At 37.0% G+C, this 20,559-nt stretch overlaps 1 protein-coding gene across 1 annotated transcript in view; it reads right to left on the reverse strand.

The window, feature by feature from the left end:
• LOC142973827 (lachesin-like) overlaps positions 1-20,559 on the reverse strand; it is a 66,921-nt gene that overhangs the window by 9,505 nt on the left and 36,857 nt on the right. The window contains exon 2 of the mRNA XM_076115854.1: positions 2,631-2,734. Coding sequence (XP_075971969.1) covers positions 2,631-2,734 — 104 coding nt within the window. The remainder of the gene's footprint in view (positions 1-2,630; positions 2,735-20,559) is intronic.

Here is a 20,559-nt window from a genome sequence, read left to right on the forward strand (position 1 = left end):
ATCTAACTGTGTGTTACGTATTCATAAAAGAAAAATTTTACATACGATAGTGGAAGATAGGTACAAGAAGGAAACTCATTCTCACAAAGCGTATAAAAGTGTGAGTGTCTATGTGCCTAATGTTTCTAAAACTAAAAGCTTATAGAATAGTCCAAAGAAGTACTGAACTGATAGAAAATAAACATTTCAAAGGAAAAGTTGCAAATTGTAATAGAACAACAATTCTATAGGTGAGCTATTTGTTGTTTGTCGAATTTCTCTCTCATGTCAGAAAATGTTAGTACGGTTGACACACTAATGCAATGGCGTAGACAGAAATGAGCGAACATCTTGCACGAGACGGCTTAGCTTAGTTCTGCTAAAAGCCCACTTAGAGATCTCTTCAGCTACGGATTTGTGCCGAGGGCTCTCGAACTTTTCGCGGAATCTTCGGCCAATAAGTTATTTTGGGGTTGATGTAAGTAGTGCTGATCGAAAACATTTTATGACCAATAACTTGAAACTCACATTGATAGATGGTTATGTCACAGTTGACTTTGGACAGCCAACATCTTTTAATATCGCCTCGTTGTTGTACACAAAGCGCAGACGTATATTTTTAATTAAAACATGAATCGTTATGAGTGGGAGTTGTATGATCGCGAACACGATCATTACATTGGTGGAGGCACAGCTGGGCGGTCGACGGAACAAGTGCTCTCTGCTCCCCTCATCTTGGGCTCACTTTGCTCATGCGAGCGCCAGTATTAAGGCACGAGAAATATGCCAGAATTTGAACAGGCGGCGCTCGCATGCGGCGCGAGTGTAACATTGCTGCGACTCGTTGTGGCATGTTATTGCAAACCCACATACGTGCTACTGCCGACTATCTGACATTTCATGCCGATGAACCGGCTACGTGCGCATACTTACACACATTTGCATAAAATAGGGAATCTTTTCGTCGAATTGCGTTGTGAGTAAAATTTCAGCATTAGTAACATTTATGCCATTCTTAAATATCATCTTTTGTTATGTCCTAGACAATAGAATAGATATATGTATAAGTGCAATCACAGTGTGATTACAATGTTAGTAAAAAGCTTTAAATATTTATGTGCGGTGTTTTGTTATCTCGCAATGTACTAATTAGAATATTATTACATAATAGGGGAATATAATAATATACATTATTCTTTAACAAATCACAAAAGTAGTAGTACACAGTTCTCACATAACCATTATTTATATTGCAATGCCGTTTAATATAAAAAATATAAACGGTTCGGAAAAGCACGTAAGACTAAAATATGCAACGTAATGTGTGCTCTAGCTAAGGAGAAAGTTTCGTCTTTTCATCGCAATATTTCGCATGAGTCAATAATTCTAAAAAAATACGGACGAAAAGGCAAATCTTTTTAACCGATGCGGGAAACTAATGGCACAGGCGAGGCTTTCGGGGAAATCCGCTTCTTGTTGTCAATACAGGGCAACCGTGATGGCTCCCCCAGTTAAGCCTTTATTTCAGAAGTAAGAGAACACTATCTCGGCTTTTATTGCGCTCGCACCGCAGACAGCTTCAGAAGTAAGTAAATGCAATAAAATAAAAAGAAAAAGTCGGTCAAACGGAAATCGATAGAAATTCTATTGATGTTTTGTGGATTTACTTTTACTGTTTTGCTTTGCAACATTGTGGTGTATGTACAGTTACACTCATGTGAAAATGTAGGTTACGGCTATATTTCGACGACGAGACATTTACCTACGGATTGGCTATTACTAACTAATCTACGGTTCTGGTTAACAGTGGGTGCACGGGGAGTTTCAGAGGGAACCAAATGAAGTGGGCTCCCCCGGGGAGTGGGAGCCGGGAGTGTGCGGTGCCGGCAGTTAGCCGGCGCGGCGGCGTCACCTTGCGGCTTATCGGCCGTCCGGTCACGCCGCCTGTCGCCGCTCGTCCGAGCTGCGCTTACCGCTTACCGTCTACTCACTGCACTGCTCAGACCTCTACTACTCACTATACGAATACATTCCTACACTTAATTACTCTCGTTAAATTTAATCTCTCCTCGAATTCGAGTATTAGATTAACGATTAAATGATTGCATACCAAGCACGAAGCGGTAGCAAGTGGCTACAAACTGAAGTTACAGTACGGATCGGATAATGTATGAAATTAGCTTAGTTAATATTACAGGTCAGGGTTCCCGTGAACTCAAAACGAAATACAAATCGGTATTTAGTATATAAATAAAAAATATACAGTAAAATATAAAATAAAATATTAGTTTTTAAACCGTTTTAGCTGAAGAGCGAGGTGCAAACTCGGCGTAGGGGTTGTAAATCATATCTTCCTCCATTTATATGGACACTTTATTACGACGGCGCGTTCTAAATCAAATGATAAAATGCTTCTTATTTCATGTTTCCTTTCGCCGCTCCACGCATATTGTCGTCTTTTCACCGCGTAGTGGCGACGCTTCGTATCTTAGAGGAGCCCATTCAGGAATGTGATTTTGTGCTGGCATGCGGCAAACAAATGCTACTCGAAATACAATGTTTTACCTATGTGGATCCATGCCTAAACTAATAAAGCGTAGGGTCTTTGTATATTTAATTATCTAGGTGCATTTAATTTAGACGATAGTTACCTTATATGAGCCGAGATTCTTGACGGAGCAGGCGAGGCGCACGCTGCGGCCGGCTGGCACCGTCACGTTTTGAATGACATCTGTAAATTCCGGCTCCTCCACCACTGGAACAATAATATTTACATTTAATACATGTGTGTGAATGTTCTCTTAGTCAGATTTTTATACAGTGACATTTTGTGCCTCTCATTCAGATGATATATTATCCCCAAAGGCTACATTTACATATGTTTCAGCGGTTCTTATTATGAGACTTATCGAGCTGACAAGATTTGCAGTTATGAGGACATTTTTGTGTCAAGAGATACGATTTGTAATTCTCAAATTATCAAAGCAGAACGCTTTTAAACAAATTGAGTGGGCGATAAGGAATAATGTCGTCGTTTATCAAGCTCCAAGATAGATGGCCCTTGCTCTGCTCTGCCCATTTTAAATGCGTTTGTCTTCGACTTGCCAAATTGGCGTTCTTTGTTTTCTTCTTAAGTTCTTACTTTTATGTAGCTGCACAAGGTAGAAAATCATCAAGTATTTGATCGCGTTGTTAAAAAATGTTAACGCTTTGAAACGTTTCATTCTTTGCCCTGTCATTTGGGTCCCAATGTTCTGTCTTCAGCTCTTATGTAAGAAGTAAATAAAATGGGTTTTCAATAACTTTAGTATTGCCATATGCTTATTCTTTGTTTTCTTACGAACAAAAGCAAAGGTGGTGGGTAATTATTTTAACGTATGTACCTATTTATGTATAAAAAGCTTAGCTTGATCACAAACAGCATTGTTTGTTTCTGCTGATAGCCAAAAGTAAGAGAAAAGTTAGTCTGATTCTAAGTTATGTTAATTAAGTTAGCAGACATAAAATACTTAGTACACTTACTTTTACTGAATGATAGGCTTTTTCAAACTAATATTCTTGTGAATCACTTTCTTAGATGTAAACTTTTACATTATCGAATAAAGGTAAGAAAGTATACATAAGTACAGAAGTAATATCTATCAAACGGCCCTAGAATATTTAATTAAGAATTTTCACTCTTAAAATAAAGAAAATTGAAGGAATTGCGGTATGTCTTATTAATTTACATTGGTTGCATTCTCGTGTGGGGAGCGCGAGGGTAGCGTCATCCGTAGTTTTGCTCTCACACTTCAAATCAAAGAATAATAGAGAGGGTTTGTTGATTGTATAGAGTTCTACAATAACGCTGTAATGCACTAATTGAACTTGTAAACAGATTTTTCGATATACTTAATCTTGTTCAATAATATAAAGTCTAGATTTTCAAAATAAAGATTTTCTTTTCCATATTCAAATACATCAACATCATTTTTTTTTCATTTCACTGAGTTGCACTTTTGCTTGGCTTAAAACAGCTATTTTATGAACTACAACCGAAATTTACTTTCATCGCGTTGGTAAGCACTATTACTACCCTTGGATAAAGTGCCACCAAGTGACCTATCCATGAATTACCTGCCCTTTATTATAAGCATTGATTTACTCACAGTAGAGCTTTTACTGGATGGACTACACAGCTAGGGTTATGTTATTGACCGATTATTTAATAGACGTTAAAGCTAGCAACACCACATTTCCATTTGAGCCTTTTTACCCTTAATTAGTGAAATAACTTTATTTTAAAATGTGTATCTACTCTGTATTTTAATTAGTAATAATGTGACAAGTAGTAATAAAATATTGACTTTGTGTACGGTATTTCTCAAAAGCAATGACAAAAGGGGTAATAAAAAATCACCAAGCGTTGAACTATGTAAGTGAAAGACTACACAGTGGTTGAATAAGCAAGCAAACATTTGTCATCCGGTGAGCGAGGTGGCAGTCTCCGAGTCTCTGTAAAGAAAGGCGCGATGTCGTCTGCGACAACAGTATTGAGTCAAAGAATAGTCAACCCATCGCGTTCGTGCTGTGTTTGATTAATGGTTCCCGTGTTTAATGCGGCGAATACAAAATTCTGAAACGAGTCAATAGAGTTTATTTAGCCCGACGCAAAGACCAACCTTGTTGTCTGAGCATAAACAGGAATCGGCGAGACGGTCCGATTGCACATGCCTCTACTTCGACGCGTCCCTCTATCCACAGTTATGTTTGGAGAATAAACTTGTTCAGTGGCGATAGTTAGTCTGGTTTCCATTTGTTTACACACTCGTATCACTGCTACATTCACGCTAACAATAAATCTATTCTATTTTAGCAGAAGATGCATGAGTTTGACAAAAAGGATCTACTAATTAATCACTTTTAACTATGTCTAATTTAATTGCGACTTGATCCGAGGTTCGATTTTAATTAATGCGTACGTAGCATTTTACCTTGGAATGCATAACGTTTCATGTATCATGCAACGCGAAAGTTTAAAAGTTACGGCGCTAAGTAATCAAAAGTTAGATATTTTATCAAATCTTTGTCCCTGCCTGTCTGGTGTGTCGGTGTGCTGTTACGTTACACGCTTAAGGTTTCAGTCAATTGTACACAATCAGCTTGAACCCTTGTTATGCATAAACAAATACGTGGTTCATAAAGAGCGAAGAAGATGATATTTGTGGCAAGTTTTAGCGCACACAGCAGTGTTGGCACAATGCTAACATTCAGGTCTACTTATACGTTTGTGTTTACGAACATGGCTCTGAGAGATACCCGACTGAAGATGAAAGCTCCGGTTGTTGCGTGTTTGCTCACCTGATCGTATTAGCTCTAAGCACGACGCTCCATTTTCTACCCCAGTGCCCCTGACTCAACCGATGTAAATCGCGCATTAACATCTATAACGCACCCTATTAGCTGTGTATGCGTTTCTCTACCTTCAGCGGTAACAATGAATATAACATTATCGGTACCCCTGTAACGTTCATTACGTAACACACTAATTCGTGAAGTTCCCACCAACCACCCACATATTCCAAACACGTCGTTAATTTTGAGATCGTTACTTAAGTCAATCACGATGGAGTGGTATTCGTATTGAAGAATTGACCCAATTTAAAAGTTCTATCCGATTCAATACAGTTCTAATATTTATTAATAGAATGCTCGTAAATAGTTTAATCCAATGATATGAGCACGTAGATCAATACCGGACACAAACAACATTCTTGCCGTATAATATTAGTTCAGTATATCAACGGCAGTCAAGTCAACGACCCAAACTAAGATTATGGCTCACGAGACAACACAAACAATAACAGTCGCACCGAAACACGACATATTCGTAATTTATATATGTAACTTGGTAATAATGAGTCACAATAAGCGTACGTACGTTTAAGTTAATAAGACTCTCGTGGAGAAGAGGTCTTCTATTTGTTTCAATAATACCGTACATTAAAATTAACAAGGGTAACGTTGGCAATAATCTTACATACCGCACGAGGCAGTGCGGCGCGTGCAAGGGTATTTAGGGGTTAATTAAGAAACCGCAGACAGCGGCGCGGGGGAGGGTTAATCCCTTTGTCACCGATGGCAAGACGCTCTCTCCGCTACGGCTACACCATACGTACTTGTTGTGATTACAATGTACCAACCATCTCGATTAAATGTCTACATGTGTTATACCATTCTTGCCTCTGTTATTATCTTAATATCTCCAATAAATCAAGCATTCGTCAACGCTCAGCAATGTTATACTTGAATTAGACATGTACTTATACTTGAAACTTATGTTCGCTCACATAATAGCTTCTTTATATAAATGTTTGTAATAGGTTATTAACGCTGTAAACATTCAATTTTGATACAAAGCAAATAAATTAAAATTACTGTATAGAAATATTTAAACTAGTTGATGGAATTGCAATTTGCCAACAAGCATGTCAAATACGAGTGGCAATTCAAATAATTACGTCCGGGATTGGGTCGACTAAATATTCCAAAACTAATAATGAATGGGACCGCTTCGGTCGCTCCTAACTCGAGAATAATCTCGTATTAGAGTTGGCCCTTATGCAAATCAGGAGCGGTCAGTCGGAAGTCATCAGACGCGGCCGGGCCGGGCGCGGCGGCCGCACTGAGCGGCAGTGGCGCGGCCCGCGCTCGAGCTCGCCCGCAAATTGACAGGGCCCATGCCGCCAAATTGATTGCGGCTACGCAGACACCTCGTTATAATACCCGTGACACGTAACCGTGACAAATAACCTATTGTCTTGCGTTCTATCTGCTCTGAAAAGATTGAGACGCCAACTATTACTTCGATGAGAAAATGTTGTTATATTACAATGACAAGGCACTTTGAAGCTGAAGACAGAGCAATTGAAAGACTTCAGGTAAAACTTTATTCAATTTAGATAAACTTGAACATATACAGTTCAATAAAGTATCTAACTCGTTTTCTCTTTTCTAGAAAGCTAGAAGCTGCAGTTACGTGTTGGTGTTGGTGGTGCCCTACGTTTTAGACTTAACTTTGGCCGTCTTCATAGTTTTAAAACCAATTATAACATATTATTTTATTCATGCTTTATAACAATGCCGAAACATTTTAAAGTGGTATGGTTAAAATTACGTACATTTTATATTGTCTACAAGAATGCGATTTGCTAAACTGAAATATAACCTTGTCTTGTTTTTATAAACTAATGTGTCATTCGGTTTTAATAAGTCTTAACAAAATCAATAATAAAGTTTTGTTATGGTAAGTGGGGTTGTGTAGCCAAATATTTAAGTTTATACGTCCCTTGTCACAGATGTTGCTCGTAATATTCTCATATACGATCAAATTCTTTTAAGAGATCCGTAGATAAAGAACGTGGCGTCGGGTGTTTGGGCGGTTTCGGACTTTCACTTATTTGTATGCTTTACCCTTCGCCGGGACGGGGACGTGACTATTCGAGATACATAAACCCTGAGTGAATACAGAAAATAGAAATAAAGTAACATACATAATATTAGTTTTAGTGGACGGATTGTGGAAAAAATGATGTAGGTACAATTGTGGTATTTGTTTGTGTATTGTTATTCAGCTCGTTTCTGTTTTATGATTTGTATTGTAAACAAATCTCTCAGAAATGATACATTTAAATTTAGTTGTAAACAATAGGAGAACCATGTTTTACCTTGCAGATTAAACACACGAAAAACGGATAATTCAGTGATAATTGTATCTAAGTGACTCAAAACTAGTATTGCACTATTACTAGATACATATTATTATGTAAATACAGTTTTTCCTAGAGCATAATGAAAAAAATATGTAGTAAAAAGTAGAGTAACAAAAAACCACCTTAAGAGTAGACCTCTCGTTTAATTCCTAACACATACAGAAAGGCATTTCCTTGGTATTCGATGGCAAGAAGGAACTTTCAGAATTCTATGATCAATTCGCAGCCGTGCAAATGTTCGAAGAGCAGCAACAATCTCAATGAAACACAATGTTGGTTTCACGTGCGGTGGGCGGCGTGGTCACGTCACGTTACACTTATTGACGAAACATATTTGTAGGGTCATCGAGGCCGGGTCATGTCGCGGTCAGTTAAGCGGAAGTGCGGAAGCAGATGTTGACAGGCCGCGGGATGCTGCCCCTCCCCTCGCCCGCCCCCCTTATCGTCTCCCGCCTCGCCTGTCAGCGGTGCTTACAAGTGATGCCCGGAACACCCATTCAATCTTGCTGCCCAATCATAAATATATACTCAAGATTTTATACGTCGTAAATCGTAAACGTATGTGTCTATAATATGCTGAAAATGGAAATATAAACATTCGCGAAGAGAAAGTTTTCACTTGGCTAGCCTGTGTACCGTCTTGGCATGTTTTGATTTTTTCTTAACAAAACTATTCTGAAAAGACGACGTGAAACAGAGAGCACTAATCGTTTTAGCAATAAAGTTTCTTGTAGCTAATCACTAATTGAACAAGTGTTTTGGGGCTGACGCCGTAAGTCGTGGGATCTAATTAAAGCACCTACCGCGGTGCGCCGCTCAACCCCAGTCGGAGCCTATTATCACGCCTCCGCCTCCTATTAGCATTGTCTCCTCGAGGGCGATACTTATCTTTATTTAAATTCACTTCTTGGTAATTGGGTTGACGAGTCGACAACGTGATTTGCATTGATGAAAATTGGCCAGTGTACCGGGCCCTCGTAACTTACTTCGTCGCCTAATTTGTTTTATTACGTTTGTAAAACGAAGACGATTTTATCGCCCGCGTTGCCGCTGTCACGATTTGTTTGCATCTGGTAATTTACACTGTTACCACACGTCGATGAACATTTAAATACCCATTAACAGTTTGAACTATAAAGTACTGGATTTCTTTCCACCACCATTTTCTCGTGATTTATCGATAATATACACATGACATTATACCTATGACAATGATTTTGAACGGTTCTGAGATCGTTTTACTTTAATGAGGTCCCGAGATAAGTATAAATCAGATGCTTTTAAAATCAGTAGAGTATTATATACAATAATAACAATTCACAATTATAAATGAGTCACATTATTTAGTAGGTAGGCGTAAGCTATAAATACCTAAGTAGGTTAGTGTAAAGATAAAACGTAGAAATGAAAACAAAATGTTACAAAATTTTGGTGTTAAGTAGGCTTAGTCGGCGACAGTATAAAGCCCTGTATCGCGTAATTGCAATCGCTGGTTACAGCCTCGCACATGTAATCTGAAAAGCTCCATTTGTTGTTTTCAAAGTCAACAACTTGTCAGCTATCTGATAGTCTTTGTGCGCGATGTTTTGCACTCGTAATAAATTAGTAGGGGTAGATGTCACTTGTAGCATTTTTGCTGGCAGCGCCGTGTGAGCGCAGTCAAAGAGGATGCGCTTGGTTATTTCTCATTACAGCACACGCGATAAAATCACACAGAGTCGTTGCCTCATTAAAATCTTCTGGTGCGCGCATCTGTAAGCCTTTTGTGAAGGCGGGAGCGCGGCGCTCTTGACGCCTTTCGCGTGTCATTTCGGGCACAATGCCGCGCGAGGGACGCGACGCCTGGCAATTTTTGCTCTGACATGCCAGCGTGTGCTTTTTATCAGTTTATCGAAAAATATTTTATGCGGATACACTGTTATTATATTCTCCTCACGTTAGATTCGTATTCTGTACTTGAATGACGTGTTCATATTACCAACATGGTGTGGGGGCGTTATATAATACAGGCGTACCTACACGTGAATTATTGTAGTAGTAAGATTACGCATTCCTCGTGACATTATTTATACGCTACACCACTTTGTATTTTAGTTCCTGAGTTACTGATACTATTATGTGTGTCAAATTGAATGAACCTAAATAGTTATGTTTGGTCTATATTTCATCATTGTACCTAGAAACAATTGTGTTTTGAAGTAAATCACATACCTATTTAATACATAACATCGAAATTGATTGAAAGTGACAGTGGATTATTCAAGTGGACTGAAAGGTTTTTTTGCAATAACTTATTTTTAATAACACAATTAGTAATATGTTTAGGTACATTGATTTAAATATAAATTAACATTAAATAAATACTTAAAGATTACTCTACTACCGTTCACATTGGAATAAAAAACTGTCGAATGCCAATTGACATGCTATTTTATAAACTTTATTCGTGACTATAAATATTTAGGAAAGAACACCCTATTCAAGAGACACCAGGTTACTCGCGGAATCAGGTGTGTTAGTACAAACTATGAGGAGTACTTACTTTCAAAAAACACCTCGAAGTGAAATTTCGTCCTTGTTACGACTTTTACATTCAACTTATTATCACATCCTTGCCTGAAAATGGATCTACGAAGTGTGTGAATAATATGCAACAAAAGAAAGTTGGTCAAAATTTGAAAAACGAAACGAAATATTGTTGCTTGTTTCAGTCGCAGAAACTATAATTAGCTATTTCATTACAGCAGCGAGAGGTCTTCATTAAGGCCAAGTTCCGCGAACCAGTTTGTCGCAAACTACACAGACGCAACCAACTTAATATAAAATAGAATTATAAGTTACGTCTCAACCTGAACTGTTGCTTATCTGATGTTATGAAATAAATTTTCATACCTCGTTTATTATTTAAAACTCATTAATAAGAAATCTAATTAAGACATCTTGATAACAGTAAGACGTAAAAAAACTTTACGTTAATACGAACAATATTAGTTAATTATTTTACCCGGTCACGTTCTCATTAATTTACTTTATAATAAACTTCTAATCCGTTCTAATTCGGAAGTTCCAGAGTTGGCATGTAGCCAGTCGAATGGTTAATTGCGCAGTTTGCGTTTAACAAAACACAAATTAAAAGTTAGTGAGACTAATTCTGGTCTGAAAAGCGTACATTTAGGCACAATTGCGTACAATACGGTAGTTCAATATTTAACGTGTTTCACTTTGCATATTCACAAGGCGGTCGGGCGGGTTACCGCTCGCCGCTCACCTACCGACTTGGAATGGTAATGCCGCCCATTAAGCGCGCACTGTGCGCTGCGCCCGCCGCCCTTGTAGTCCCAACTTATTACTTCATTTTTGGATTCCAAATATTCGATCATTGGTTAAAAAATATCCTGCTGAGTTCATTAAATTCAATTGATCTGAACGATAAATGTTGTTATTTTTTTCAACACTGAAAAAGGACCCAACGTATAGGTATTTTCCGTGGCACTGACCTATTTAAGATTGAGATTATAAGCTCGAATTTATCGTAGAAAATACATGCAAGGGAATATAAGTTTGTTAAGATACGAGTAGTAGAGATAAAATTACACAACAGTGCCAAACCGCACGAGAGCTCACAATCGCAGAAGACATCTAAAGCCATGTACGCATTCTCACATACCGACATTGTGAGCCCGTTCAGTAAATGTTAGCATTAAATGCCTAGATTAGAGACGACTAAGGTCTAAATGCTAATAGAGATAAAAAAGAAAGAGGTAGATGCCGAAGCGATATGGAAACTGGAGACAAGAAATACTACTAGAACCGTACTGTTATTGTCATTACGCACAATAGAAAATTTAAAAAAATCAGCTTCATTTTTGTCGTATTAAGCATAGTCATGCATGGGTAGATAGTCGTAAGCCGTATGTTTACAAATTGGCAATACAATATAACAGAATGGAGGGCACGTCGCGTATCGACGGCGCAATGGATGCAGGTCACGAGCGCGCCGAGCGCCCTGCGGTCCACGCACCCTGTACTGTTCCATATGTGTCGAAACACACGTATACACAGTTCCCAACTTTGCTTCTACCTAATGAATTGAAATTAGACTTTTTTGTTGACTCTTTTTTGATTTTGTAAGTTTTGTCTGGCTTTAAAGCTGTATATTGTATAAAAAAGATTACACCGCATAATTAATACAGGTAAATATTTTAAATTTATATCCCGACATCATTTTGAAATTACAGTTAATCGTAAGTATATACTTAATGGTCAATTTTAACCAAATAGAACTGTCTCTATCGTTCCTGTGATAAAGTCTTGTATTTTATGAAGTCTAGTCCATCTTCAATCTTGTAGTGATCAAACTATTTCTAAGAAGTATAGAGGTCTTATACGTAACGGAATGCGGAAGGAAACCGACTGCAGCAAATTCTGTACAAAACATTTTTTGCATAATTTTATTTCAAAATCCTGCGGACGTTGTGAATTTTGCATTGCAATGCAGTGCACGGATGTATGACGCAGCGTCTCTTAGGAATCAATGATCCTTCCCTCTTGCCTCAAATGTTTACCTATTTGTCCTGATTTCGTTCAGCTTACACAAATAAGTCTAGTATATTCGTAGCTCTATGGTCGCCGTTCATGTGCATCTAAATCAGGTAAAATATTCCGCTAACGTCGAGAGAGCCCTGCCGTAAGCAAGTTAATTGGCGTAGAAAGTTGTACATACATGTGATACGCAATGAATGAAGCGGAATATCATCGGGACGACAACACTGACTGAGCACTTTCTCCCTGCTCAATAAACGGAATCTGTTGTGTGAGATACCTTTGATAGGCAAGCGTTCCGTTAGTATGTAGATGTATGCTTAGTGAGTGCAGTTACGTATTCTGTCGTCGGCAGCGGATCGTTATCTGTTTCCACTAAAGGAAACTGGCTTTTCCACGAAAGAACCACCCCAACGGTTTCAACGTCCCCCTTCGCCCGACTCGACTTCTCCTTTTTGCGTTATTTCATTTTTCTTTGCTAACGTGCACCTGCTAGTTAGCCGCCTCGGGCTCTCATTGCTCCTGCAGTGTTAGCTGGACGTTTCCTCGCATCATAAAGATGATATAAATTATAAATATTCAAGAAAATATTTAACGTAATACCTAGTAAATAAAAAAAACCCCGGTTAAAAGTTTAATGAAACGTCACATGAAGGTAAATTACTAACACACATACATATAAGTTTAGTACAAAGTGCAGTTACCGTAATATAAAACGCAGGGTCGACTATGAAGTTTAATGTTAGATGTCAGTACAAAGGATGGCGTTCAGAACAGCGCTAGAACACAGTTTCCTTGATACATTTGTATTCCTTACAGACAAGTAATCAATATCCGTTGAACGCCGAGAGCACGGACAGAGCTGTCCTATGTTGAACAATTTTTCTTTCAATATCTTCCTAGTCTAGCAGAAAACATTATAGAAGTAGAAATAACATCTTTATTCACGATGCCTTTTTGCTTTAATACCCCGTTGTAGCTATTCGAGAACTTTTAGCAGTAAACAATAGTTTAAAATAAACAAAGTGAGTTTATTGAAACATTGTGAAGCTCTCATATAAATATCTAAATTTGTTTGTGCCGAATAAATATAAATCAATTACAGGATTTTTCTTTTTTACAATGTCCACGTTCACACCAGTCGATGCAAAAATATCTGACGACAGCGGGACAATATGATATTCTCGTATCGCGAAAAAATAAAGCTGGTTGGTAGCGTCACGCGTGCGAAATAAAATAACAACGGCAACATGGTGCGGATGGGGCTTGATACATATTTGAATACATTACCGAACACGCAGATAATGCCACCAACATGCCATACTTATTCATAACGCCTTCTCAAACTGTGAATGAATACAAATACGCCGTCTCTCCTCGCCGGAGTCAGGTTTCAGTGCTCAAATCGGGTAACATAGGAATGAGGTTTCATTTGATTTTTAAAAGGATTAGGCAAGTGAATTTCGTCTGCGGCTTTCATTTTCTTATTCCAAGATTACGATGAACTAGTTTAAATTGCAGTCGATGTATTTTGTTTCAAGGCTACTACCACGTCCATTATCTTCACCTCCTTGTACAATGTAGCACTCGTTGTGAAGGTAAACCATCGCCGCAGTTCACGTCCCTTATGTGTATTCTGCTCTACTCCATGCAACTTTTTAAATTGTTTTTTTAAGCTGTAATAGAACATTCGAATAGTCTGATTGAACTTTATGAAGAGATCGATAACTTGTACGTTTATTTTGACGCGAAATCTCAGTTTATTATCGGCCTAAGTTAAAAGTTTTACCGTGATAATCGTGAGTAAATGATACTAACCGTAGACAAAATGAGCAAATAGAAAACAAATGCTATGGGATAATATACAGAGGCCATGGTTACGAACTAACGGATAACTCTAGTGTAGTTCCCATTACTGTTACTCTGCTATCCATATTTTCACTCTTATCAGCTTTATATTCAACTAAATACTTACATAAAAATAAAATAAAAAAGTGTTCAATCGAGAAGTAAAATTATATCACTAATTACAGTATTAAAGCCAATGCACTCGTGCCTTTTCATTTCAAATAACTAGGTAGGACGCATTCAAAGAAATCCGAAGCTATCGGAGCAATTTAAACTTGCAATAATTTAAATATTCACTACGGTGATGCGCCAAACGTCTTCAATTACATCTAGAATGAATGGTCGATACTTGTTGGTCTCGCTCTAATCACTACGATATTATACACATATACATATACCCTAACTGCGATTGGGAATATTAATTAACCTTCAAGATAAGATCAGAGACAGACTGCAAAATGTAAATGCAAACTTTGAACATTTTGAAGGGTGAGGATTTCAATTTGCTATTGAAACGGCAACTAAAATCGCCAATTAATTGGGAAATGAATGGGAATCCTCCCTGTTAATGCATTTCTATCTTGGGACTGGCTGATATGAATAAATATGAAACAAATAACGGTCTATATGGGACAAGAACCGGTGAACTTTGCATACTACAGAAGCACTTAAGAAATTTTATTGTAGTATATTTTATTTTGTATTGATACGCGAAATTGTGTAAGCAAAGTAGGTTTAAAAGTGAACATAGAGTTTACTGAGCAAGAGGACAAAATGTTTGCGTATGTGGCGGTCCCAGTCGAGAAGGCGTTCACAGTTCACGCTGATTTCCTGTAAACACATCCATTGTGTCGTCGACGTGCTGCCGACACTCACACCCTTCACAAGGGAAAACGTTGCGAATAATTATTTGTGTTACGTTTTGTTATGCGTACTTAACCGTTCAACGGACGAGAAAACGACGCTGTATATATTTGTTCGAGTACACCTCAATTATTACGCAAATATTTTTTTCTACGACCCTGTATGAGTTGTACATTCAATAGTTAGGTAGATATTTTTGCTATACCTTTACATATTTTATGTATTGATCTCAAATAAAAATAGGTTAACTATGCATTCTACGTTTTGTAAAATAATGGTTTTCTTGAAAATAAATACAGTGGATTAATAATCTCCGTGTTGTTATTAGAAGGCCGTTGGATGCTGTGGTTCGTCTGTCCCCTCGAGATAATCCCTCAACCGCCCTCTACGACACACATGAGCAGAGATGGGATTGTTGTTTACTTATAGCTTCACTTGATATCGCTTTTCATTGCTATGGCTTTTCATTTAAATTGGGGAAATCGATTTAGATATCTTTAAGATAATTTACATGGTTTTGTTGCACCAAAGAAAACGTCGTTACTACTGGATAACAAAACATTTTTGTGTTTTTTTATTATCTTTAAATTTTTTACAATTTAAATTAAAACAAATACTTTAAATAATAATTTTATATGTACAAATTACTTTTTTATATTATTTTTGTGGTTGCGTAAAGAAAATAAATGCTTCTGTTATAGCAAAGCGTTTACGGGTGAAAAGAGTTCACAAGTTTAAAATTATGTTGATTGTTGTCCAGCGACATAGAGAAAAGAAAATAGTAACTCTATGATAACGTAAAGAGGCAGTTCGACATTTTTTTAAAACAACTTTAAAAGCATCTATCAAATGAAAGGAGATTGACAAAGGGATTTATTGTGCGGATCTGAGTGAAACTGCCTGGAGGGCTAGCATCACAAAAAGGACACACGAATCTAATCGGTGATATCCTACACAGGACAAGTGTATTAGTACTCGTTGGCTTGTATCAATGATACAAAATAAAAGAAATAAAGTAGAGCTATAGTCCTACAACTTAGTAGAGAGCCTTCGTAGCTGTCAAATTTACTACAATAAGCCTCTATTAGGAACATGCAACTGACGGTAGCCAGTTAGATACAGCTATTTGTTTCGGAAATGCATAGAATTTTTATTTATAATCCATGTCAATTATGCCAAGGCTATCTACTGAATTGCCGGACTATAACACTGTATTATAAACCATGCACTATATTTTGTTTGTTTTTCTTATTCAGTAATAGAATAAGACAGTTTCTTTGTATAATTTTAATGATGAGTAAAACTTACAGACCTTCCAATTAATGCAACGGAGCGAGAGTATTCTACGAAAGTCTTCGTCAGTCTAGATTTCTTTGTCGTCTGATATCAGCGTATCGACTATTGACGCAGATCAGCGAAGTCAGATTCATTATACTATATTCTACTAATGTTAGTTCACGACTTTTAAAAATGTTTCTAGTATTTTACTTGATGCCATTTGAAGTAACCCCGTAACGATGTAGCTAATTAATCCATAGCTAAGAGAGTAAATTTTAATAGTAACTTACTGTCTCATTACAACGTGGTTTATCAATATTTAATGAGAGATTTTTACATCATTTGGACACAAATTTTGGATTTAAAACGTGTAATAAAAGTTTGACCGTGTGCTTCTTAAAATCTTGCATTTTGATACATCCGACCATTAAATTAATTTGCAAAATCAAACATTCACCTATTTCCTCTAGTGCCCTTTCAGAGTTTGTTATCAAAATCATACACAGAGTTTGTAGTTTTGTGTCACAATTTTGATATACATGCGTACATTGTGCCACGTCGTTAAAGGTAATTATAATGTTATTAATTATGCACTATTCGTTGGTTAAGGGTAATGAGGGGAGAATCAATTACCCGTTGTAGTTAATTTGAATGCGTTAAATAAAATCGTTCAGGTACTGGTTAACAGCACCAACACATTCAAGCAGAACTTATTTCACAATATTATTGCGGTTTGTTTACAATATTTACATTCAAGTGAGAACAACCAATTTATTTGTATGCCAGAGTAATTAATTTTATATCGGTAATTCAAAAAACATTTGCTAGATTTTATTTTGGCCTGATTATATTTACGCGGGTGGTACATACCTGGTTCTCCACACGCATTTCGGTTTATAAATAGGACATAGACGTGTTCGAATTTAAAAAGAACAAAGTAATGGGTGCCGCAAATCGTTTCTTGAGGTATCTACAGCTAAGAATTTACTAATGCAGATATAATGAACTAGCTCTTACTGAATTGGATTTTTGTGAAGAAAGTCTTTACTAACTTAACAAAATTATACACAGAATTACTTTCACGTTTATATTATTAATTAGTATCGCTTCCATAAGGCTTTCAATAGAAGAACCAAGTAGGTCTTCAGTAGGTTATAGGGAATCATCGATCGTTGCAATAGGCAGATAGAGTATGGTAGTGGTTTGGAACATTTCATCTATGTTTAGAACTAACCGGTGGAAACAAAGTTCTACATCGATTAATACACACATACGTTCATACTGTTCATCTATACTAATATTATAAAGCTGAAGAGTTTGTTTGTTTGTATGAACGCGCTAATCTCAGGAACTACTGGTCCGATTTGAAAACTTTCAGTCTTAGATAGCCCATGTATCGAGGAAGGCTATAGGCTATATATCATCACGCTACGACCAATAGGAGCAGAGTAAGAGTAAAAAATGTTACAAAAACGGGGAAAATTTTGACGCATTCTCTCTTATGTGACGCAAGCGAAGTTGCGCGGGTCAGCTAGTGTAGCTATATGGATGACAATCAAATTAAAAACACGAATTACGATTATACTGTTTTCATTTGAATTTATTAACATATTGCTATAATTTCATACAATTAATTTATTTTAATTCTGATTTCGTTTAAAAGTATTTTAAATAATGTTTATAAAAATCAAATTATTGAGGGTGAATCTGTGGGACATGATAAGCAGCTAGTACAAAGGGTATCTAAATAAATCTCGACCTTTAAAAAAGTATTTAACTTAGCAGTAAAACCTGTGTAGTAGTCAAAGAAACATCTCCGTGAATTTAATTAATACGTCTACGTTTTGTAGTTTTATTTTAATTGTGTCGATAAAAGCTCGAGGGTTTTATTATTGGAGAGTATAAAAAAATAATAAAAACATGATTTAAAAAATAATTCTTTCGAAAATCAGACCCGTCATGGTGGCAGTAATTGATCAGTGAATTATCACTGGAAGTGGTTCAAGTGTATCAATGAGATAAACTCGAAGCCGTGGAGATTAGACGGCGGCTGTCACCTAGCGAGCGCCCTCGTCGAACTGGAGGGCCACTCGAGACGAGCCCCACTTCCCCCGGCTTCCCGCGACATTTTTGAGCAAACACGCCTCTCGCAAAATATGCAGAACGCGCCCTCAAATTAAGCTTTACCTTCCTGCCTGTACTTATGTTACACACAAATTAAGGTGGGAATGAGATCGTCTATGCTTTTATCTATTTTTATACACCTCAGTCAAAAATCGTGACTTCCTGTCCCCTTGAAAAATATGAATAAACGTATTAGATAAACGACAATTTCAGGATGTTTTTTACTGCGCTGTTTAGTATTGTGAACAGTCTCGTAATTCACCCTATGGTCCCGCGGGTGTCGCTCAAGGTAGCGTGGAAATTATCCAGGGGGTCGAAAGCGACATTCGCGTTTATCTTTTCTAAGCAGTCCATCGACCACGACACCTCCTTAGGTCCCATAGTATATAAAAAAGAAGTCTGTGATAAGGCAGTAACGTAACACGTATTTTGTAAAATACAAAGTTAAGTAATAAATCACATTTTTACTAGATTTTAAAAATACAAATAGATAAAGGTATGGATGTGTAATTTAAGAATTTGAGCTATTCAAAGCGAGGCGAATAATTAGAAATGTTCAGGCGCAGCGTCCGCGAGTGATTGATGTAGTGGAAGTCGGTGCTATTGCCGTGGCCGCTACAACACAGCACTCCCGCCCCCTCCCAGCCGGCGTGAGCCTCCGGGCCCCCTCCCGGTGCGACAACTTGGAGACATTAAGAATATTTAAATTGTAAATTGCTCCCCTGCACTGAATACCTATTTACAGAAAGTTTGGCCTTTTATACAATCGCCGCTCAAACTTTTGAACGCAGTTAACGTACATTTTATTCAAATAACAATATCATAACGCACGATTTGTTTGAAGGTAAACAAAATACGCTTTTAAGGAAAGCATATTTATTTGAACATACCTGCAAGTTACCTCATTAGGTAACTTTCAGACACATCGTATTCATATAATAAATTTGTTTCACGTAAATGGAATCACTAAATCTTGTTCTTAAATAAGTATTTCGAAGTGAAGCTGTAGTTATAACAAAATGCAAGCATAGTTTTAATAATAATAACAATATGAAATAGTCATGATAAATAAGTTTTTAAATTATGTTATTTGTTGTGAGGTAATGAATAAATGAACGTTTATCCAAAAACAGAGTTCGTAGAAGCTTTATGAACATTTAATGATCATAATGTGGTCACGCCATACGAGAATTGGTGATGACAATACTTTTAGTTCCAATTTATTATTTTACGGCAGCAGGAATATTTTGCACGTAGCTTTTAAAAAGTTAAACTATACTTTTTAAAACAAGCTGTTTTTGGTTAGATATCTGTAATAAGTAAATTCCTATATCTGTGTTTTGATTGGTGACCATAAAACCCTTGTATTTACAAGGCTCTCGTGCTGTTGGCATAACGAGGCTTGTGTTGATTGTCAAAAGGTGTTTGGATAAATAATAAAAGCATTTTCTTTTCAGTGAATTATTTAGGTTAAGTTAAGGTATTTTCAATATTTAACTGTTTCTTTTCATGGCCCATAATTTGTTTCAACCGTGTATATAGCATTCTCATACATTGTCATCTAGTGACATCTAGCATAATTTTATCTAGCTAACAAAAAAAGAGATCCATGAAATGCTGTTACACAGGTTTATATCAACTGTATGAGCTACAAGTTGACAGAAGATTTCGTTGAAACAAAGTTGGAAAAAGCTAATTGCCACAATTTACAATCTCAAATTACGAATCCAAAAATAATAAATTCCGAATTCATTATAAAGGTTGTACAAAAAGATTTTAAGAAGAGAAATGGACAAATGGAGCAAAAAAGCAACGTTGTGATAACAATAAGACTCGTAGATGGGCTACTGTAACATGAATATAACAAACTAAAGAACCGGCTTGATTGAATCATCCGCTGTTCTTTGTCATAAATCCGACAACGGGCGGCCGTCTAACAATGCGTCCTGAAATCGTTCCATTTCTCATTTTGTTACTCTCCCCTTTAATCTCGCATCCGTAGAAAAGTGGATCAGCGTTGCAAAAGGGCATTGCGATGCAGACAGCCGACATGCTGCCGATTAATCTATTGTGAAAGTATTAGCTGATGTCAGTCTCTTAATTAATTAACAGACGGCATATTATTTTTTTCATGATCGTACTAGTCTTTGAAGCTTAGTTATCTCGTCCGCAT

This window comes from Anticarsia gemmatalis, chromosome 1, assembly GCF_050436995.1.
Source record: "Anticarsia gemmatalis isolate Benzon Research Colony breed Stoneville strain chromosome 1, ilAntGemm2 primary, whole genome shotgun sequence".
NCBI classification, from domain to species: Eukaryota; Metazoa; Arthropoda; class Insecta; order Lepidoptera; family Erebidae; genus Anticarsia; species Anticarsia gemmatalis.